The sequence below is a fragment of the Cricetulus griseus genome, chromosome 3 (genome assembly GCF_003668045.3).
Source record: "Cricetulus griseus strain 17A/GY chromosome 3, alternate assembly CriGri-PICRH-1.0, whole genome shotgun sequence".
NCBI lineage: Eukaryota > Metazoa > Chordata > Mammalia > Rodentia > Cricetidae > Cricetulus > Cricetulus griseus.
The window spans coordinates 237044132-237063994 of record NC_048596.1 but is presented as its reverse complement, the minus strand read 5'-3'; the positions used below and the strand labels follow the sequence as shown (position 1 = coordinate 237063994).

General features: G+C 44.6%; 1 protein-coding gene across 1 annotated transcript in view; it reads right to left on the bottom strand.

Annotated features, from left to right (window-relative positions):
* Positions 1–361: 361 nt before the first annotated feature.
* Gng4 (G protein subunit gamma 4) overlaps positions 362–19863 on the bottom strand; it is a 41798-nt gene continuing 22296 nt past the window's right edge. Inside the window, exon 4 of the mRNA XM_027409588.2 lies at positions 362–3292. Coding sequence (XP_027265389.1) covers positions 3164–3292 — 129 coding nt within the window. The 3' untranslated portion in view covers positions 362–3163. The remainder of the gene's footprint in view (positions 3293–19863) is intronic.

The following is a 19863-nucleotide window of genomic DNA, read 5'->3' as shown; positions in this document are numbered from 1 at the left end:
CCCTGGGACTCCAGAGGCAAAGCTGTGAGAGGAAACAGCCCGGTGGAGCTCAGACATTCCAGGTTGGAGGCAGGGGAGCCTTCCATGGAAGCAGAGTGAGGGAGAAGCATGAAGGACCTGCTTTTCCTGCCTAAGTGTCACCTCTTTGTCACCACAGGGCCGTATGGCATCTTGCTCTTTTGCTCCAGTGGTCACTGCAATTATAGGGTTTCCTGGAAGGCCATCCTGTACCTTCATTCCTGAGGGTGAGAAGGCAAGAGTGACTGAGGATGTCACCCCAGCCATTCAGTGGAAGACACATGGTGTGCCTTGCTGTTTGCCTACAAATCGCAGAGCGTAGTGTTTGTGTGAGAAGGCACCTGTGCAGTGCCAGCAGCCTGTTCTCCATCCAGAAACAGCTGGTGATTACCAGGATTTTGTATTCAAAATGTTGTCAAACACACTCTTAGCGTATCCTGCTAATGATGGGAGTTATTAATGTCATGTATTAAGGACATTTAAAGAGGAGTCAAACATTGAATAAAGTGCCAAAGAGAAGAAGGGGAAAAAAAAACCCAGCAGAGGGACCCAGTTGGTAGTCACAAAACCCAACTTTTTATTGAAGTATAACACACATACAGAAAAGCACCCAAAAGTAGACAGCTGGGAGAGTTTTCACGAACTAAACATATCAGGGGAACAGGTAGCTAGATACAGAGACAGAACATTCCAGAAACCTCTCACGTCCCCTCTGTTGCCCTTTTGAGAGCAGCTACTGTTCCTCCTTGAATCATGCATGGGTTGACCTACAGGCCTGTGCTGTATGAAAATGGAACCGTAGGCTTGGACTTGCCTGCTCTCAGTCCCACCACTAGGCCAGCAAGGTTCTCTCAGTGAGCTGTGGGTAGAGCTGACAGTCCCTTCTGCAGCTGTGTAGGAGTCTACCATGTGAATGACCCTCATCTGCTTATCTCTACAACATGGGCATATGGGACCTTCTGCTTAGGGGTTACTAGGAACAGTGTTTCCATGGATGCTCTAGCACATTTCTTCTGATGATACATACACATTTCTGTCAAGTGTATACTCAGGAGTGGAGGTGTCAGCTCACACAATATTTACATTCAAATGAGGATATTTCATGAGTTTACTGGATGGATGTCAGAGACTCCGGGAATTAACAGAAATCTAAGGATAAGCAGGAAGATGCTGGGGTTGAGAAAGCTCACTGGGTCCAAGGTGTGGCATGGGATTAAATTCCCAGGAAAGTTACTTGTGGACACACCAACTACAGGAGAATGTTGGAAAGTTGATTGGAAATGGGGGGCAGTAAAGGAGAGACAGTTTGGTAGGAGATTAAAGCACGCTGTGCTCCCGACCTATTTTGCCACCCTAGGTGCTGACCCACTTCCTTGGCTTTTGTGGACCATGATCTACTCTGCCAGGTTAATGATGCCAACATGGACCACAGAATAAAGAGATCTTTTTACATCCCAACAAAGCCTCACATACAGTAGTAAAATTAAGAACGGTTCCCACAAAAGCTGCCAGAGAGGGTAGCAAGGCACAAAACCACGATAATTTAATGAAAATTATAATGGCCTCCTAGGAGGGCATTTTACATTCCTCATCACCAGAACCATAGTGTCTACGAAGTCACACACTCTTCCCAACATTATGGGTTGTCATCTAGCACATTTTGGTTTTCAAGGATAATCAGAGCCTTACTTGGTTTCTTCCCTGGCAGAAGAGCAAGAGGGGTAATTAACATTGTCTGCAGTTTGCTGTTTTGAACAGCGTGGCACACAACAGCTTGTCCAGCAACACACAGCAAGACTCTCTGAGAGACAGAGTGGCAGTTTCCAGATACGTACAAAACAATGTCCTCACCGAGTCTTCAGCAACTGTGTCTTTATCAGGAGGGCTTGGGGGTACTCTAGATGGGACCTACAGCGTTGTCTTGAAAAATCCCAGACCTACTGCTAGCTGATCTTGAGGCACCCACATATCATCTACCACAAACTGCCAGAATCTAGACTTGTGAGACTTCTCCCGGCAAAGGTGGGAGAGGAGTGTGCAGTTGGTGTGACAAATGTGTTTGCTTTCTTCCTAGAGTGCAGTTAGGATTGATGTGGTGCTGTATACCTGCAACAGGTGGCCAGAGTTCAGGGGTTCAGGAAGAGCTTTAGGGAAGTCATGGTTTGCCTACACTGTCTGCAGCCTTGAGCAAACACCATTTCTCTGTCCTTTGGATATTCCCTCTTTAAAACAGACCTACACTGTGGCGTTTATTGTTAGCGATGTTAACAGCCATAACTCCTCACTATTTCAGGACAGGGATGACTCTGCAGAGACTCCCAAGGGCCCAGTACTGTACTCCTCACCCTCCTAGAAACACCAAGCAGGAGGAAGCAAACAGGAAGAGTGGCATTTGGACTGAGGAGGTGGCCCAGTGGGGCTGTCCTGGTGAGTAACTACCGTCAAGGGAGCCTTAATGTCTACACCGCAAATGCATTTTCAGAAGCATCAACTCTGGAATGGTCAGTGAGAAGCAGGTGGGTACATTAGCCATCTACAGCACATGGCCCCTGAAGACTCCTATCCTATGATAGAGATGCCAGAGGAGAAAGGGACCTCACCTTTTCATGTGGCTGGCCGACATGCTCTCATCTGATACTAGATGACTGTGCACAGTTTTGATTTCAATGAATTACCTGCTGAAATTTATCAACTGGATATATTTACACTTGGGAATTAATGTTTAAAAATTGTAGACACTTAAATCCACACTTTTATATGGCACATTTGTTATTTGGCTATAAAAACATCTGCTTTTTTCTCTATGGATGGAAATAACAAAAATGGAACCAAAAAGAAGGAAAAGGAGGAGGAAGAGAAGAAGAAGGAGGAGGAGAAGAAGGAAGAGGAGGAGGACGAGGAGAAGAAGAAGAAGAAGAAGAAGAAGAAGAAGAAGAAGAAGAAGAAGAAGAAGAAGAAGAAGAAGAAGAAGAAGAAGAAACAGTGTCTTGAAGAAAATATGGTAAATCAAGATGAGCCCAGATCATGACTGATTGGTTGGACAGGGACGGGGTGTGTATGGGAGGCATGCCTCTACATGGGAGCGTGCGTGGTCTCTACTCAGGACTTTTACAGCAGGAAAGGGCCCGTTTGATCACCATGGGTGTTAGAGAATGGTGCAGAAGAACTTCTTCTCCCGGAAGGGATTTTCCGAGGCAGGCACCGGGATGATGAGGGGGTCCTCCCGCACGTGGGCTTCACAGTAGGCCAGGAGGTCTGAGGCTGCCTGGGAGACCTGCAGGGACAACAGCACAGGTGCTTCATTAAAGGCATTTACAGAGTGGGTCGAGGCCGAGGTCCACAAGAGGAGTGGCCCTGGCCAAAGTCAGGCTGTATGGTATGCAAGATCAAACAAGGCCAGCGGCCAGCAGGTTTGAGTAGAACCAAGGTGATGGGTTTCGAAGATGCTGCAAGGTCCTACTGCCCTACAGTGCAAGGTCAGGATCCAGAGAGCTGAGAACATGCTGAGGGGGTGGCTCAATGGTAGTGCTCTCGCCCAGCACGGATTTGATCCCAGCACCTCCAACAAGGGAGCAGAGAGAACAGAGCAGAGTAAGCTCACAGTGACTCTGCAGTTCTGTAAGAATACCACAGAAGATATTCCTAGCCAAGTCAGGCTGATTGTATTTATTAGTATTGGTTTTTCTACAATCTACTCTCATGGCCAAAGCAGGAGCAAAACTCTGTCCCCTTCAGCAAGCCCCCATTCAGCTCTGCTTTATAAGTCCTCATCTTACAAAATGCATTTACTATTATACTTCTATAATATTATTATATTAGTATATAATGCCTATATCGGGGAAGGAGCAGGTGCATGGCATGGCACACATGGAGAAGTCTGAGAACAAATTTTTTGTGGAGTCAGTTCCATCCTTCCACCTTCACATGGTCTCCAGGGATCAAAATCAGGTCATTAGGCTTTCGTGGGATACATCTACACCTGCTCAGTCATCTCACCAGCTCAAGTCACATCTGCTAGCGACTGGCAGCTGCTCCCTACAAGCAGGCTGCTACTGACCAGGAAGCTCTCTCCTCTGTTTTCCTTCCAGACTTTTCTTGATCAACACACAGAAACTGTATAGCAAACTTCCCTGCTTTGAGTCCAGAAAAAGAGTTGGATGTTCACAGGGAGGGGAATGATGTGTCCTTTAATATGATCTGTTTCCAGAAGGTGTGGCCCAGATTTAGGGTGGGCATTCTGACCTCCAATGATCTAGACGTAGGATGGGTCTTCCCATCTCAAATGATCTACTCAGGAAAATCCCCGACAGCTCAGGTCTTAGTTGAGTCCAGATGTAGTCACACTGACAAATCGAGATTAGCCATCCCAAGAAGGGAGGGGAGAATATCCTCAGGCCCCTGTCCCAGCAAGCCACAAAACCTGCTTTGGGGTTTTTCCCACTTTCAACCTATAGATTCTTTTTTCTGATTTCCAACTCAGACCTGTCAGTGTCGGCGGAAGCCTGATCCCTCAGGTAATGCCAGGAGACACATGCTGATTTTTGTTGTTGTTGTGTTGTTTTCTCAAATAAAATAACTACACGTTGAGTGGATGAGTCAAGCCCAGTTCTGACAAATGCTACATTTGCCGGGAGTGTGGAATGAGAAAGGATCCATTTGTACCACCTTTTCTTCCTGGAAATGAACTCTTCCTTCCTTGGGAAGGTTATTAGGTATTTTGTCACAGCATCAAGAAAAATAGTTATTGGGAAAATGAGAACTGGAAGGTTGAAGAGGGCAGGATGGACAGGTGAAACAGGCCTAAATGGACTCCTACAGTAGTCTCCCTGAAGTGAAGGACAGAGGTAGGGGTCCCAGGGGTTTCCAGAGGGGCATCTGGGTAAGTGTACTGTCTCCCCACATTGGTGGCTGTAGACAGGCAGCTTTTCATCTCGGTGGAGGTGAGCTTGACAACAGGAATCACTTGACATTTACTTGGAAGGTTAGAGCAGGCAGTGCCACAGCTATGTCCCATTGCCCTCACTGTGTGACTGGTGATCTGTGTGTCCCCATCAGGGTCATCTCTGTGCCCACACTCCCATCCCTTGTTATGGCTAAGCATGCAAACTTGGTCTTCCCCTGGGAAATTCCCATCTCAATGTACAGTTAGTTAGGATTTAAAAAAAGCTGACCACAGGTAAAGCAAGCTTAGGGACATAAAAACACATCTGGATGTCACTAATCCAGGGGTCAGAGAAGGTGAGTTCCTTTCTGGAGATCACATGTAAGCTTAGGAGTGGAGCTAGAACAAAAAGCCCAAGGTCAGAGATGTAGATCCAACAATCCCAGGAGGCAAGAGTTCAAACTGGCCCCCCAAAATGACCCTGTTTCACTTCTCTTGACCATGCTCCGATAATTCTGCATTCTTTATAGGACTTATCATTTATCCCATCCAGGAAGTGTTTACTGGGCATCATTTACCTTCCTGAGCTAATTGAGAAGATGCCAGGGAGAAAACTAAGACACTAGAACCAACCAAGAAGACTCAGAAATAACAAACCACTTCAGACAGCAGTATGTGTTGAAGAGTCACAGATGTGGAGGCAGAGGACACGCCATAGGCCTTTGTGGTTGGCAGCTGGCTTGTGTGTAGCCAGGGAAGTTTTCCTGTGCCTTGACCACTTTATCTTTGTACTTCAGCAGTGTGGGTAGGGGGTGGCAGGGAGATGGGGGTGGGGAGGGAGGGTTATACTTGCTTAACTGAGAACAGCCCCAAGTTCAAATTTATCATTGGCAAGGCATGGAGGGTTAGGATCAGAGGACTTGGGGGTATGAGTGCCCAGTGAAAGAGCTGTAAGGCCCAAACACCTCTCTCACCCCAGTGTCTGTAACAACTGGCAATTGTGCTTGGGTGACTGGCTCACCCAGTTCTGAGCAGGTTCTAGCTGGTTCTCTCTATTAATTTTTTTCTGTCATGTCACAAAGGTGAGGCTATACTTGATGCCACCATGTTCCTTTTAAGAGAAAAAGTTGCTTGTTGGTTGCCCCCTTTCTTTTCTTTTCTTTTCTTTTCTTTTCTTTTCTTTTCTTTTCTTTTCCTTTCTTTTCCATCTCTCTCTTTCTTTCTTTTTGTAATTTTGGAGACACAGTTTCTCTGTCTAACAGCCCTGGCTGTCCTGGAACTAACATTGTAGACCAGGCTGGTCTTGAACTCATAGAGATGCCTTTGCCTCCCTGGTGCTGGGATGAAAGGCATACACTACTACTGCCTGGCTAAGGTCATCTCTTTTTCAGCTGTTCTTTTCAGACTGTAGCTGCATCTACTCAGTCATAACTACACTCCTGAGTAGAATCCCATCTGCACAACAGAATGGCCCAACAGAATCTGTAAAGAGGTAGATTCAGTACCAGGGAGAGGCACTTGCTATAAGAATACAAATGCGTGGACCTAGGCTGGTTCCACACTATGCCAGTTTTCTAGATGCACTCAGAATGACTGACACATGATTGCTGTAGTTTGAAAGTCCCTTCAAAACTCACCTTGAAAGTTAAGGGCACTCACAAATGGGTCATGTGACACCCCCATCCCCAACAGGCTACGGTGTTACTGCACGACAGAGCTCCTGACTAGAAGAGTTTAGCCTGAGTTTTCTCCTGCCTAGCCTTTAATGGCTTGCCTTCCCACCATGTTATGACACAGTTGGGGACCTTAGACTTCTAGCTCCAGAGCTGTGAAAAACAGCTTCCTTCCCTTCTTCCTTTCTTCCTTTCTCCTCCCTCCTGCTTCCCTTCTAATCTTTCCTTCCTCCTTTCAATCTTTCCTTTCTTCCTCCTTCCAATCTTTCCTTCCTTTCTCTTTCCTTCTCCCCCATCTTCTATTTTCCAAACCATGGGATTCTGTTACAATTGCAGAACATGGACTCGGACACAAGCCTGCAGTCAGGGATGGCGATCTAACAATCCCAGGAAGAAAGAGTAGTTCAAACACAGCCCCTTTAGTCATTCTACACTCCCAACAAATGATCTTATTTCATTTTTCTGACTGTGCTCTGCTAGTTCTGAATTCCTTATAGGACTACCTTTTACTCGAACAACTACATTGTAAAGAATGGCCTACTTAGTACAAGTAAACAATACACTTTCTCATGACTTAAGAACTGTAGTAATGTGGCTTAAGAAATATAATGACCTAATTGTTTTCAAAATGTAAGTTTCTATGAAGAATTTTGTTTATATTGAGTTGGGGGACCTATAGGTTTAAAATTTCAGCCAACTGATTGAAAAGACCTTGGTTTTACTAAATCTGCTTTCTCCTTCTGAACTGGGGTGGGAGTGAGGGACACTTGTGTAAAATCACCAAATTGATGTTATAACTTTCAGCTTGAACGTTCGTTTCCAGGCCTGATTATAGAGTGGTTTATTCTATTTTCTGTACTATATCATTATCTGAAGTTTAAGTGGTAACTGGTTCTATACCGTATATGTATCATATGTTTGCTCATCAAAGCTTTTTAATCCAAATAAAAACAAGAGTTTGCAAAGTGAAAAAAAAAAAGAATGGCCTACTTATGCCTAGCTGCATCTAATGCAGGGTAAATAAATCATTTTACATCAAGGTGATCAAGGGAATTTCTATCCCAACCAGACTCTCAGTTCATATAATAGTGTCCAAAGTCTATTTATGTCAGTATATGCAAAGCTCCTTGAATATCTGCCAGTGCTCACTATACTGTGTTCAGAGAAGATAAACACAGGTAATGACTGTTTTCAGGCAAGGAACATTACACATGAAAAACGCCATCATGGCTGTGGTGACTATAATTCAGAATCATGGAGACACACCTTTGGTGTGTCTATAAGGGTGTTTCCAGGCAAGTTTAACTGCAGTTGGAAGAGCCAGGCTGAGTGGTACCCTCCCACGAACTGGGGTCCTAGACTTGAATAGAAAGAAGAACAAGAGGTGTTGTGATCAGCCTTGATCGCTCTCTGCTTCCTGACTGCTAATGTGATGTGACCAGCTGCCTCAGACTCCTGCCATGCCTTCCCATCATGATGGGCTGTATCTTCAAATCACGAGCCCTTCCTAACATTGCTTCATCAGGTAATTTGTCACAGCCATGGGAAAAGCAATACACTGGCCCACAGTGTTCCATCCCGGCATTAATTAACCTAACTGCCTCAAGGGCTGAAGGAGGTTTTTCTTAATCAGAATTAGATTGATTTTTGTGGATTGAGGTTTCCTTCCTGCGCGGTATAGATGGCGAACAGTGCCAGATGCCAAAACATCTGCTGCTTCTGAAACAAAACAGATAGTCTCAAAGATAATATTTTATCATGGTAGAAAATTGACAACTGCCTTCTTGCTGATGCTTTCTTATCAGGCACTGAGATCACTGTGATGAGCTGCCCTGAGCATCCCTGCCTCCCACCTCGGCATCCAGCTGTTAGGATTATAAGACAGCAGATGCTCAGAGAAATGGGTAGCCTGGGAACAACTGTGGAATTTTCCCATTGCATTCCAGAGCGAAAGAGGTGATTAAAACAGCCCAAGTTAGCACATAATGCTGTTAGTTGCACCATAATTACCAGCTTCAATGATGGGAGAAAATGTTGCAATTACTATAGTCACATTCCATGACAAGACAGATGACATAATTACTACTTTCGCTGTGACACCCACTGCACTTATCTTGTGCATCTGAAGTCAAGAGGGCACCTACTTCTCAGCTGTCCTGGTCTATTGAACAATATGGAATCGATGGAGAGCATCTTGGTTGGCTTTGTCTGTTCTTCCCTCCACCCCCAGAAAACAAAGCCATGACAGGGTTAAGAGTGCAGCCAGGGTGAGGCCAGCAATGGTATCTTCTCTAAGATCAGGCCTGGTGCACACTCCAACAGAGGCTACTATGTGCCCTTAGCCCCCCCTCTTCCCCCCCCCTCACCCAGGGATCCTCAGGACATCACAAGTATGTCTTGCCTCTGAATTCTGAGCGAGCTCCTGTGCTCTTCTTTCTAAACTCGGACACAGTTGAGCCCAACATGCCTGCTCCTGAGGAATATCTCCAGACACTGTACAGCCTGGCTTTCCACAGATCCCAGATCTGTGAAGGAGAATGGTCTGAATGGGGAGGTGACTTCTGCTGTACAGGAGGTCCTGTCCTGAGGGAGGGAGTATCTCCTGCCTCTGGAGAGCATCTGGAGGCAGTAAGAGCCAGGTGGTAATAGTGTAAATAAACCTAAGGTCAGATGTCTCTAAAAGTGGGATAGTCATTGTCATCCCCATAACTGCTTTTCCTTCATATCAAGGCTGGTTGCACTGGGAAGCATAAATGTGAGGTTAGGTTAATACCACCAAGTTCACCTCAGTGAGAACTGTGATTTACACAGCCACCACAGGAACAACCAGCCCCAGCCTGTGTAGCTTGTACTCTGGATCTTGACTTAACCAAATCCTTCCCACAGGTGGGCAGATGTCCCATGTGATTGGCTATCTCTCAGTCTTCACGATTTCCCAGTTTTCTATGAAGAAAGCTGTAACGAAAAACTAGGTGGGGTGATGCACACCTGTAATGCCAGTACTCTGGAGGCTAAGGTAAGATGGCAAGTACAAGGCTCTGTCAAAAAGGAAACGGACAAAACAACTGAAAGCCACTATTCAAATATCTCACAACCTTCTCAGGAGAGTATTTACACAGCAAGGCAAGCCACCAAAGTCCAGGATGAATGAAGCAAGGAACTGCCTTGGTCCTGGCACAGAGGGATTCATTTTTCCTAAGGAAAAGCAATGAGCCCCACCGGTCTCAGTGGGCATTGACACTCCTTGTCCTCCTGACTGGATGTGGCACATACCACACATCCCTGACTTAGCCTCAACGGTCACTGTCAGGTCCTGTCCTGCTGGCAGGACACAGACCACACAGATAGGCCATCTGACTTTCACTTCTGCAAGTATCAACAGTTCCTGCTGCATAGCGGATGCCACCCTGAAGCTGCTGTGACGACTGCACTCATATGGCTACTATCTGGTAGGACAGAGAATGCCCTGCCCTGTTCTTTGGTTTAGTTAAAAGGTTGTTCTCTTATATGATCCTCATTCTAGAATAGCTGATCACCCTAACCTATGTCTTACTAAATACAAGTTCTGACTTTTTCTGTTTTGAATTTATAAGCCATGGGGTGGGTGGGGGGACAGAAATCACATTTTGTTCTTTCTAAAGGTCCACACCCCACTGCGTGCACACAGCTCTTACAGAGGAACTGGGAAAACAAAGGTAAAAGGTGGTGAAGTCTCATTTGTTAAAGAGGAAGCATCATTAAAAACTTGGGCTCAAACACAAGTATGGAGAAGTCACATGCTTGATCTCATGGGGTTGCTCGGAAAATATGCACCAGGTAGCTTATCCACACTGAGGAAACCAATGGGCACAATCCTACTTCAGCCGATGCTTGAAATTTGGATATATTGTAAATATTCATGTAGACTGTTTACATAAAAATATGGTCACAAGCTGGGTGGTGGTGGCACACGCCTTTAATCCCAGCACTGGGGGAGGGGGCAGAGGCAGGCGGATCTCTGTGAGTTTGAGACCAGCCTGATCTACTGATCGAGTTCCAGGACACTCTCCAAAGCTATAGAGAAACCCTGTCTCGAAAAACCAAAAAAAGAAAAAAAAATAGATGCAGTCAGAATTCCTGCTTTACTTATGAACTATGAATTTAGTGGTATCACTAGACAGGACTTTCTCAAATTCACATGCTATAAACACGAACTCCCATCTTCCAAGTGCCTTTATGGTTTCATTTGTTAAGTCTGAATCTTTGCTTTCTGAGATGGTCTCACCCTGCAGCCAAGGTGGCAAATGCATTTGTGGCGATCTTCGCATTTCAGCCTCCTGATAGCTAGGATCTTTTAGAGGTGTATACCACCACACACAGTTAAACATTTGATCTGAGTCTGGAGAGTTGGCTCAGTGGTTAAGAACACTTTCTGCTCTTAGAGAGGACCCTGGATTGGTTCCCAGTACCCATGGCAGTAGTTCACAACTGCCTATAACTCTGATGCCCTCTTCTGGCTTTTGTATGTATGCCTGGCTGCTCTGGAACTCGCTATGTAGACAAGGCAGGCTCAAACTCACAGAGATCCTCCACCCTGTCTGGCCAATCTTTAAATCTTTGATCCATGCTATAGACTGAATCACACCTCCCCTCAATTCAAATGCAGAAGGTATGAAGCACATGTGGAGACTGCACTCTGGGGGAGGTGACTGAGGCTAACTGTACGTATAAGGGACAGGTTCTCATCTAGCAGGGCTGGTGTCCTTATATCAGAAGAAATGACAAAAGGATTTCTCTGTCTCACCTTGCAAGCATAAGGGAAAAGTCACATGAAGCCACAGTGAGGTCTACTATGCAGAAGAAGATCTCTCAATACATGTACACACACACACACACACACACACACACACACACACACACACACCATACCGCACCCTACTGGTACCTGGATCTTGCACTTATAGCTAAACCACACACATAAACACACACAAAAAAAAAAAAAAAGGAAAGGAAGAAAGAAAGAAAGAAAGAAAGAAAGAAAGGAAGGAAGGAAGGAAGGAAGGAAGGAGAAGAGAGAAAATGGTAAGAAATCTGTTGTTTAAGGTCCCGGAGAGCTGCCTTGGTGTTTGCTTTGAAGTCATGAGGACAGAACTGGGACCCAGGATCACAACATCCACATAAGAAGAGATCAGGTATCCTTGCAAACTGCAGTAGCCACAGCTCTGAGCAGGGTAGAGAATTACTGGGGAATGCTGGCTTCCAGCCTAGCTAAGAAAACACAAGTCCTAGGTTCAAGGGGAGACACTGACTCCAAGGACAAAGATGGAAAGCATCAGAGGAAGACCCCAGACTCCTGTGGCCTCTGTGTGAGTTCAGAGATACGTATACTCATGGGTGTCTACCATCTGCATATATATACACATTTTTACATGCATAAATAAAACAAACCTTTAAAATAACTTGTCGTTCAAGTCATCCATTCTGTACTCTGACAGCCTGAGCAGAGGGTTCCAATTCCTCCGCCATTTATTTGGATACATTAGTGATTAGGCAACTTGTTTATTTCCCTGAGTGCCAGCAACATTTATCAACAGCATTCTGACCAGTCAGTTAAGAACTTACTACCACTATCTAAGATGCCATCTGGATTATGAACCCTCAGGGACATGCTGAGTCTGACTAAGACTTCTGTTCCATTGATCTATCTATTTCCGAGGGAAGTTAGACATTGTTATACATTCTGACATTTATACGTTGCCAAAGGTAGAAAACATTATTTAAAAACAAAAACAAAAACAAAAAAAAACCCAAACATACAAAAAAACTTCCTAGGCATCTCACATTTTCCATCTCTTTGAACTTTAGGATAATTTTAACTTTAAATTCAAAATAGAATTTCTGCTAAATTGAATCTATGTACTAATTTATAATATTTTCCAATACTGACTGCCTGTTTTAGAACAAGGTATTCTGTCATGTGGATCTTCTTTTATATCCTTTAAAGTATTTTTTAAAGAGTAGAACAGGTCTTGTCCATATATAGATATTCTCAAAGTGATTTTCACATGTGTAGTTACCTGTGTGGTATCAGAATGCCTGACATAAACAATCTAAAGAAGAAAGACTTATTTTGGCTCACAGTCAGAGGGTTCAATCCATGGTCACTTGGCTCCTTGTGCTTGGGCAGAACATGATGGTGGCAGGAATATGTGATGGACAGGCTTCTTCCTCTCATGGTAGACAAGAACCAAAGGCCATAGGCACAGAAGTGACCTACTCCCCCAGTGAGCACCTGCCTCTCCAAATGTCTACAGCCTTCCAAAACAGGACCACCACCTGATGACCGAGCATCCAAGACACTGCCTATGAGGGCCATTCATACCCAAGCCTGAACACTAATGCTCAGGAGACAGTTTTAAAAGCTTCCAGTATGTTTTCCCACTCCTACCGCCATTAAGGGCACAGTCTCCATGGCTACTGCTTTACAGGGTTGATGCCTGTAGAGAGACATCCCTGAGGTCCTTCTGGAAAAAGGATTTTATTTATTTTACAAAGCAAAACATGCAGAAATGTCAGGAGGGATGGTCAAGTTGAGTAAGAGTCCATTCAGTTCTTGTGGTTCAACTAAACAGAAAGAAGTATGTTAATATAGGAAGTTCAACTAATGCATTGTAACTCCTGTGTTTTTCTCAGATTCTGTGGTTTTCATATCATTTGATCATATGGCAAAGTACAACTAGAAACTATGAGTTACTGTGTCGCTGTGCAGTCCCACTAGCAAGAAATGGCAATCCATTATTCCTTATCATTACCAGTATTTGATATTGTCAGCCCCCCTTTCTGATTCTAATGGTGTGTAATATCATCTCATGGTTTTAATATGCATTTCTTGAAAGACATATCACATTGAAATGCTTTCACATACTCACTTACCATTTATGTAAGTGCACATGTGTGTGGGAATGCTCGCCCATGTGTAAGTGTTTGTGGCAGCCAGAAGACAACCTCAGGTATTGTTCCTTAGGAGCTGTCTACCTTTTTCATTTGATTCAGGGTCTCTCATTGGCCTGGAGCTTGTCAAGTAAGACAGTCTGTCTTGAAAGTGATTCCCAGGGACCCTTCTGTCTCATCTCTCCTGTGCTAGGATTACAAGTGTGCACTAACATTCATAACCTAAAAAACAAAACAAAACAAAACATGGGTTCTGGGGATTGAACTTGGGTCCTGTGCTCGTAAAGCAAGCAATTTATTAACTGAGCTATCTCCTTGTTCCATTATTTACCATTTTTACATCATCTTTGGTGAAATATCCATTCATGTGTCTTGTCCCTTTTTTTGTTTGCTTTTTTGAGACAGTCTCACATAGTCCAGGCTAGCCCTGAACTCACTATGTATCTGATGAAGATCTTGGTCACCTGACCCTTTCTTCCTCTTCCCAAGTGCTAGAATTATAGGTGTGCAGCACCCTTCCTAAGTTCTGACCATCTAAAAATGTGATTGGTGTCTAATTACTGGATTTTAAGAGTTCTGTGTATATTTTGAATATGTGTGTTTATCAGGTATGTATACGGCACATATTGTCTTCTAGTGCAGCTTGCCTGGGGTGTTTGGAGAAGCTTCAAGTCCCAGGGAAGCATGGCTTATCCGACTGTCTTGGGTTATGCTAGTGCTATGGAAACAGTCAAATCCAGGATCAACTAGACTTCCTCCTACATGATCCTAGGTTTACAGTTGTGTGTCATGTTTCTGCCTACGTCACATGTTGAGTTAATGTCTGTGTGTGGATGTCAGCTATTCGATACTTCTTGTTGAAAAGACCACCTCTGCTCTCTGTAAACCATCTGTTGACTGTATTTATGAGGGTTCATTTCTGTGTTCTGGTCTACTGATCTGTGTGTCTAGACCTTCACCAACATCCCATTGCCTCGGTTACTATCACTGTGTGATAAGGCAGCAGAAGGCAGCTGTCCTCCTCCATCTCTTCCTCCTCCATTCCCTGCCACAGCCTCCTTTTCCTCCACCTATAAGACTCCCCTGAGTCTTTTCTCTTTCTGTATACACTTTAGAACTAGTTTGTAAATATCCACAAAACAACTTTCTGGGATTTTTGACTGCAATTGTATTGAATCTACAGGCCAAGTTTGGAAGATATCTTAACAATGCTGTCTTCCCATCCATGAACATGGGACATCTCTCCATTAATCCATATAGTTAAATTTTATTTTATTGAGTTTCCTTCACCTAGCTCTTATACATAGCTGGTATATTTTTCTCATAAAAAATATTGCAGCCAGGAGGTGGTGGCACACACCTGTAATTCCAGCACTTAGGAGGCAGAGGCAGGCAAAAAGGTGTGGCCAAGGTTAAAGGTGTATCTTACCCCGCCTCAAGATCCAGATCAGAGGTGTGGCTTCCTACCTCAAAGGTCCGGACTAGAAGTGGATTCACCGCTTCAAACCAAGCTGAAAATCTCTCACAGGCGTGTCCCCCATTTCTGGATTGCAGTGCATTCCAGATAGTCAGGTTGACAACCAAGGACAGCCACCGCAGAACCTAAATTGGATTTCCCACTTAACTTTTACAAACATACATATTTGGAATTTCTTCTACTATCTTTGTTTTTGTTTTTCAAATTTTTATGAACTCTTTGTTTTGCTGTTTTATAGTTTACGTATTATTTCTCATCCACCAGTAATGCCGAAGTATGTATTTTTATAGCTTTGCTATGCTTAAATGTTAATGAACTTCAGAAATGAAGTTGTAGCTACTAGTTCACGCCTAAGAATTAGGAAATAGTGGACGGTTGCTACACATTCTGTTCCTCGGCCACTGAACCCTTTCTCTTATTAAAGGAGTTATTTTCTCAATGAGTTCCAGTATGGAAAACTTAAGACTTCTCTAAATAGGATCTGAAAATGTTCTCCCTTTCCCAGAATACCTTGCAACTTGGACACAGGCACACACCATTCATTCTGCCTATCAGATACACATGTTCTAGGCTCTTACTAGTGACCCATGATCCGGGTCATTTCAGCAGCCCTAGGTGGAGGAGGGGGTCCTCAGCTCAGCAGAGCACATGGCTGTGGCCCACTCTTCTTTGGAGCAGTGGTGACCACTCTTCCCAGAAGTAGAATCGCAGGCTCGGGCTGTCTAGTCAACAACTCTATGGCCTCTCTCAAACTGCTTTATCCACAAAACTAAGCACGCCTGGATCTCTTGTAGCGAAACTCAATTATATAATGAGATGATTTTTCTAAGGAAAAGCAGGCTATGTGTGCAGTCAGTTTAAGTATCTGCATAACTGAGAATAAGCTTAAGTCACCATGAATGTGGTAAGGGGTGGAGGCTCCCTTGCAGATGTGATTTCTCTGTGGTTGCCACCCGAGATTCAGGAGGGCGTCCAGCCCGAGGCCATCTTCCATGTGATTGGGGCCAGAACTTGAGTTCCAGGCTTGCTTCTTTTAGCTCTCACAGTGCCTCTGGAGCTCAGTTTTCTCGACTGTGAGCTGAGACACTGGGGTACCAAGGCCTCAGAGCTACTGTGAACACTCAAGCACGTTACACCACATATGAAGAAGGTGATCAAAATTAGGGTGACTGTCTCAAGCCGTTACCTCTGCCCATAACCCACTAGGGTTTTCTTCTTTACTTTTGTCATCTAAAAGCTGCTTTAACCACTTCTTGTTTGTTTTCTTGTTTTGAAACAGGGTTTTAACAGAGCCTACGCTCATCTTGAACTCTTGATTCTCCTTCCACTGCTTCCTGAATGCTGAGGTTACAGGTGTGTGCCACCATGCCTGGTGTGCTTTTATTTTGTCTGGGTGGTGTTAGCAAAGGATTCTCTACTTTCGAGATCAGGGAACGTTCCAGACACTTGTGTCTCAGTGTCTGTCATTTCCAACTCTCAGCTGGACATGGCGAGGTGCTGGGATGGGCAGACTCTTCCTCTGCTTAAAGGGAGCCCTTCAGACCTTGCCCTGAGGAGTCTTTCCTGTCCCAAGTTCTCTCCGCCAGGAACATCTCTGCACAATGTGGGATGTGGCCAGTCTTGAATTTATCATCTCCAAACTGATCCTTTAGCATTTTCTTTTTCTGTGACTTGCATCCTAATCTCTTTCTTCAGGTTAGGATGCCATTAATTTGGTTTTCTACAGGGCATTATAGTCACTATTCTTCTAGTGGTTTTTTGTTTTTGTTTTTTTGTTTTGTTTTTTTTTTGTTTTTTGTTTTGTATTCAGGAGAAAGAATTGAACTCAGAACTTCAAACCAGCAAGTACTCTGCCACTGAACTATCTTTCAGCCTCCCTTTTAGTTTTTGAGACAGGGTCTCATAGCTGAGACTGTTCTTAAACTTCTGTGTAGCCCAGGCTGGCTTTGACCTTGCAGTCTTCATGTCTTAGCCTCTGAGGAGCTGGGATTCCAGGTCTGTGCCTCCATGCCTGGCTCATATTCTCAGCCCTTTGAGCTCCCTCTCTGGATTTACTAGCTTTACTTTCCTTGAGAGTATGAGGCACTTAAAGTTTCCTTGGTTTTCTAGAAAAAGACTTGTCAAATGAGTGCTGTTAGCCTTCTTTGTGCTACAGTCTGGCCCCTCATTGTTCTGGCAGAATACTCACTCATTTTGTTTTTTTTGTTTTTTACTCTTCAAAGGAACAGTGCCAACTCAAATCTGTGCACTTGAGGATAGTTTAAGAGTCTCCATGGGCTGGAGAGATGGCTCAGCTGTTAAAGGCTAGGCTCACAACCAAGAATATAAGAGTCTCCTGAGCCTCTTGCCTTGTCTACTGAAGCAGTGCAGATGGATCGCTGTGCATCGGGGCTGCCCAGGGCCCCCTCATTTAGCCTTTGGAGGAGGTGCTGGCTACACATGGTTAGATGTGTTGTTTAATATATATTTTCTGAGGGTACCTTGTACTTTCTTCATCAGCATCTCTCTCCATGGAGGAAGGTCTTGGCTTTTTGGCATAAACACATGCCTCTGTGGTGGGCCAGACAGATGGCATGCTGAGGCCTGAGGTCAGAGTCAGCGCCACTCTGAACATGATGGCGACAGGTGTTCTCGGGGGAGTGGAGCACATTCTTCAGATGCATATCATGAGGCTGCTGATGAAGGTAGGCGTACAGACATGCGGAAGGGAGTACTAAGAGAGAACTGGTAATTCCTAAATATAATGATGGGCTAGGTGAGCTAACGGTCATGTGCACAGTGCTGAGTAACTGGTAGTTCAAACACTGCAGCTGTAGGACACAGGAGCAGTCAGCCTTTTATAGTAGATTGAGCATGGGGCCTTTGTCCCTTGTTGCTGGCACAGAGCTCCTAAACTCCAGGACTGTGATGAGTGGCGAGTCTCCATGGTATTCTAATGAGATGACTGGTGGCTGGGGACCCCTGAGTAGCTTCAGGAAGAGGGTATGCCCTCAGAAAGACAGCTATGGTTGGAAGTAGAACTTCTAGCCCTACCTCTGACCTCTAGGGATGGGGAAGGGCTGGAGACTGAGTGGCCAATGCGTTAATAATCATGGCTATATAAGGAAACCACTATAACACCCTTGGAGGGGGTAAACACATTTACGGGCTGGGAGGTGTCATTCTTATACAAGTCCTGGAAGCTGACACAACTCCTTGTCCTGGGCATCTCATCAGGAGGTTCCTGAATTATTGTCTTGATAATAAACATATATATATATATATATATATATATATATATATATATATATGACATTTCCTGAGTTCCATGAATTAATTTATGAGTGGTAGAGCCTAGGGAAGAGTGTCCTTGGGAACCCTTGAATTTGCAGCAAGCCTTCAAGAATGCTGGTAGGCAGAGTACCTGGAACTTGGGACTTGTGTCCACAAGGGCAACAACGGTGTTAGTCTGAGCCCTTCAGCCATGGAGTCTGTGCTTTTGACACACAATGAAATCTTAGCAATAACAGGGCAGCTCCATAAACATGACTTCTAATATATCAGTGTAAGACATGGATTTCATTAGGAATTTGACTTCTTGACTTCTTAGAGGGAAAAGGATGAGCTTGATTCACAAAATTGGTTCCAGAAATAATTCTCAATCCTATATGCCAACAGCCAAACCACTCTAGCATATTCTTCTGGAACTCAACTTGCTGGGCTTCTCAAGCCACCAAGAGAGCAAGAGGGGGAAACACAGACCTGAGCAGTAGGACCGGCCGCAGGCTACCCATCACAGCTTCTGGCTGACCTGGAGATGGTGTGGTCTGAGGATCGCAAGGAGTAAGGAACAGATCTCAGAAATAGACAGTGAGCAGAATATGTGCCCATCTTGGCACCACTTTTCATAAAGAAATTTGATATTGGTTCAAACACTGTGTGTGTGCCCTTTTCTCTGTGTGTTTCTGTGTATCTGTATATTACATATACATAATGGAACATTATTCAGCCATTAAAATTATTTGCGAACTGGTGGGTAGTAGAGAAACATCCACCTACAGTTCTGATGCACTGTACAGCATAGGAAAACTCCAAGGAAGCTGTGCTAGGTGAAGGAACTACACATCACATGACAGCCACTATGTGTTTCCACTTAGAAGAGGTCTCTACTACAGTTATATTCACAGTGACTGAAGAATGGTGTTTCTAGGGCTGGAGGTCGGGTGAATGGGGATAAATTCTTGGTTGGGAAGATGAAGTTCTTGGAGATGGAAGGTGGTGGTAGCTCATGATACTAAAAATATCCCTGATCTTGAAAATTGCAATTTATTTAAAAACGGTTTAATGGGGAATTATGTGTTGTATGTACGTTACCACCACAAACCTATGTTAAGATCATGCAGCATTTGGGAGATGGAGGCAAGAGGATTAGGTGATTAAGGTCATCCTTTACATACCCAGTTTGAGGCCAGCCTGGGCTACCTGAGACCCCATACTTGGGCATCCTTCTCTTCAGACAGCCCAGGTCTATTTATCTCCTCCCTGAGAACTCTACACTCTGCTTCTGAACCACACAGGCTAGTTTCTTGCCCATGCCATGTGCTGACATCACCAGAGCTAGAATTAGCTACTTCCTCCACAGGGTCCTGCCACAGCAGCACAACCCTGCCTTCCCAATGCCTCCGGCATGATTGATGATTCTCCTCCCATTAGAGTCTGCACATGTGCCCAAAAGACTCTGAGAACTTGCCCATCCCCGGGAACACACAAGTCTCTGGGACTCTGTCTGTGGCTGGAGATCATCTGTTGTCACAGAATATGTCCTTCCCTGCCTGGCAGGGCCCTAACCTGTGCTCATTGTCCCCTTAGTGCATGGCTGGCTTCTTTCATTTCTCTGCCTGGTG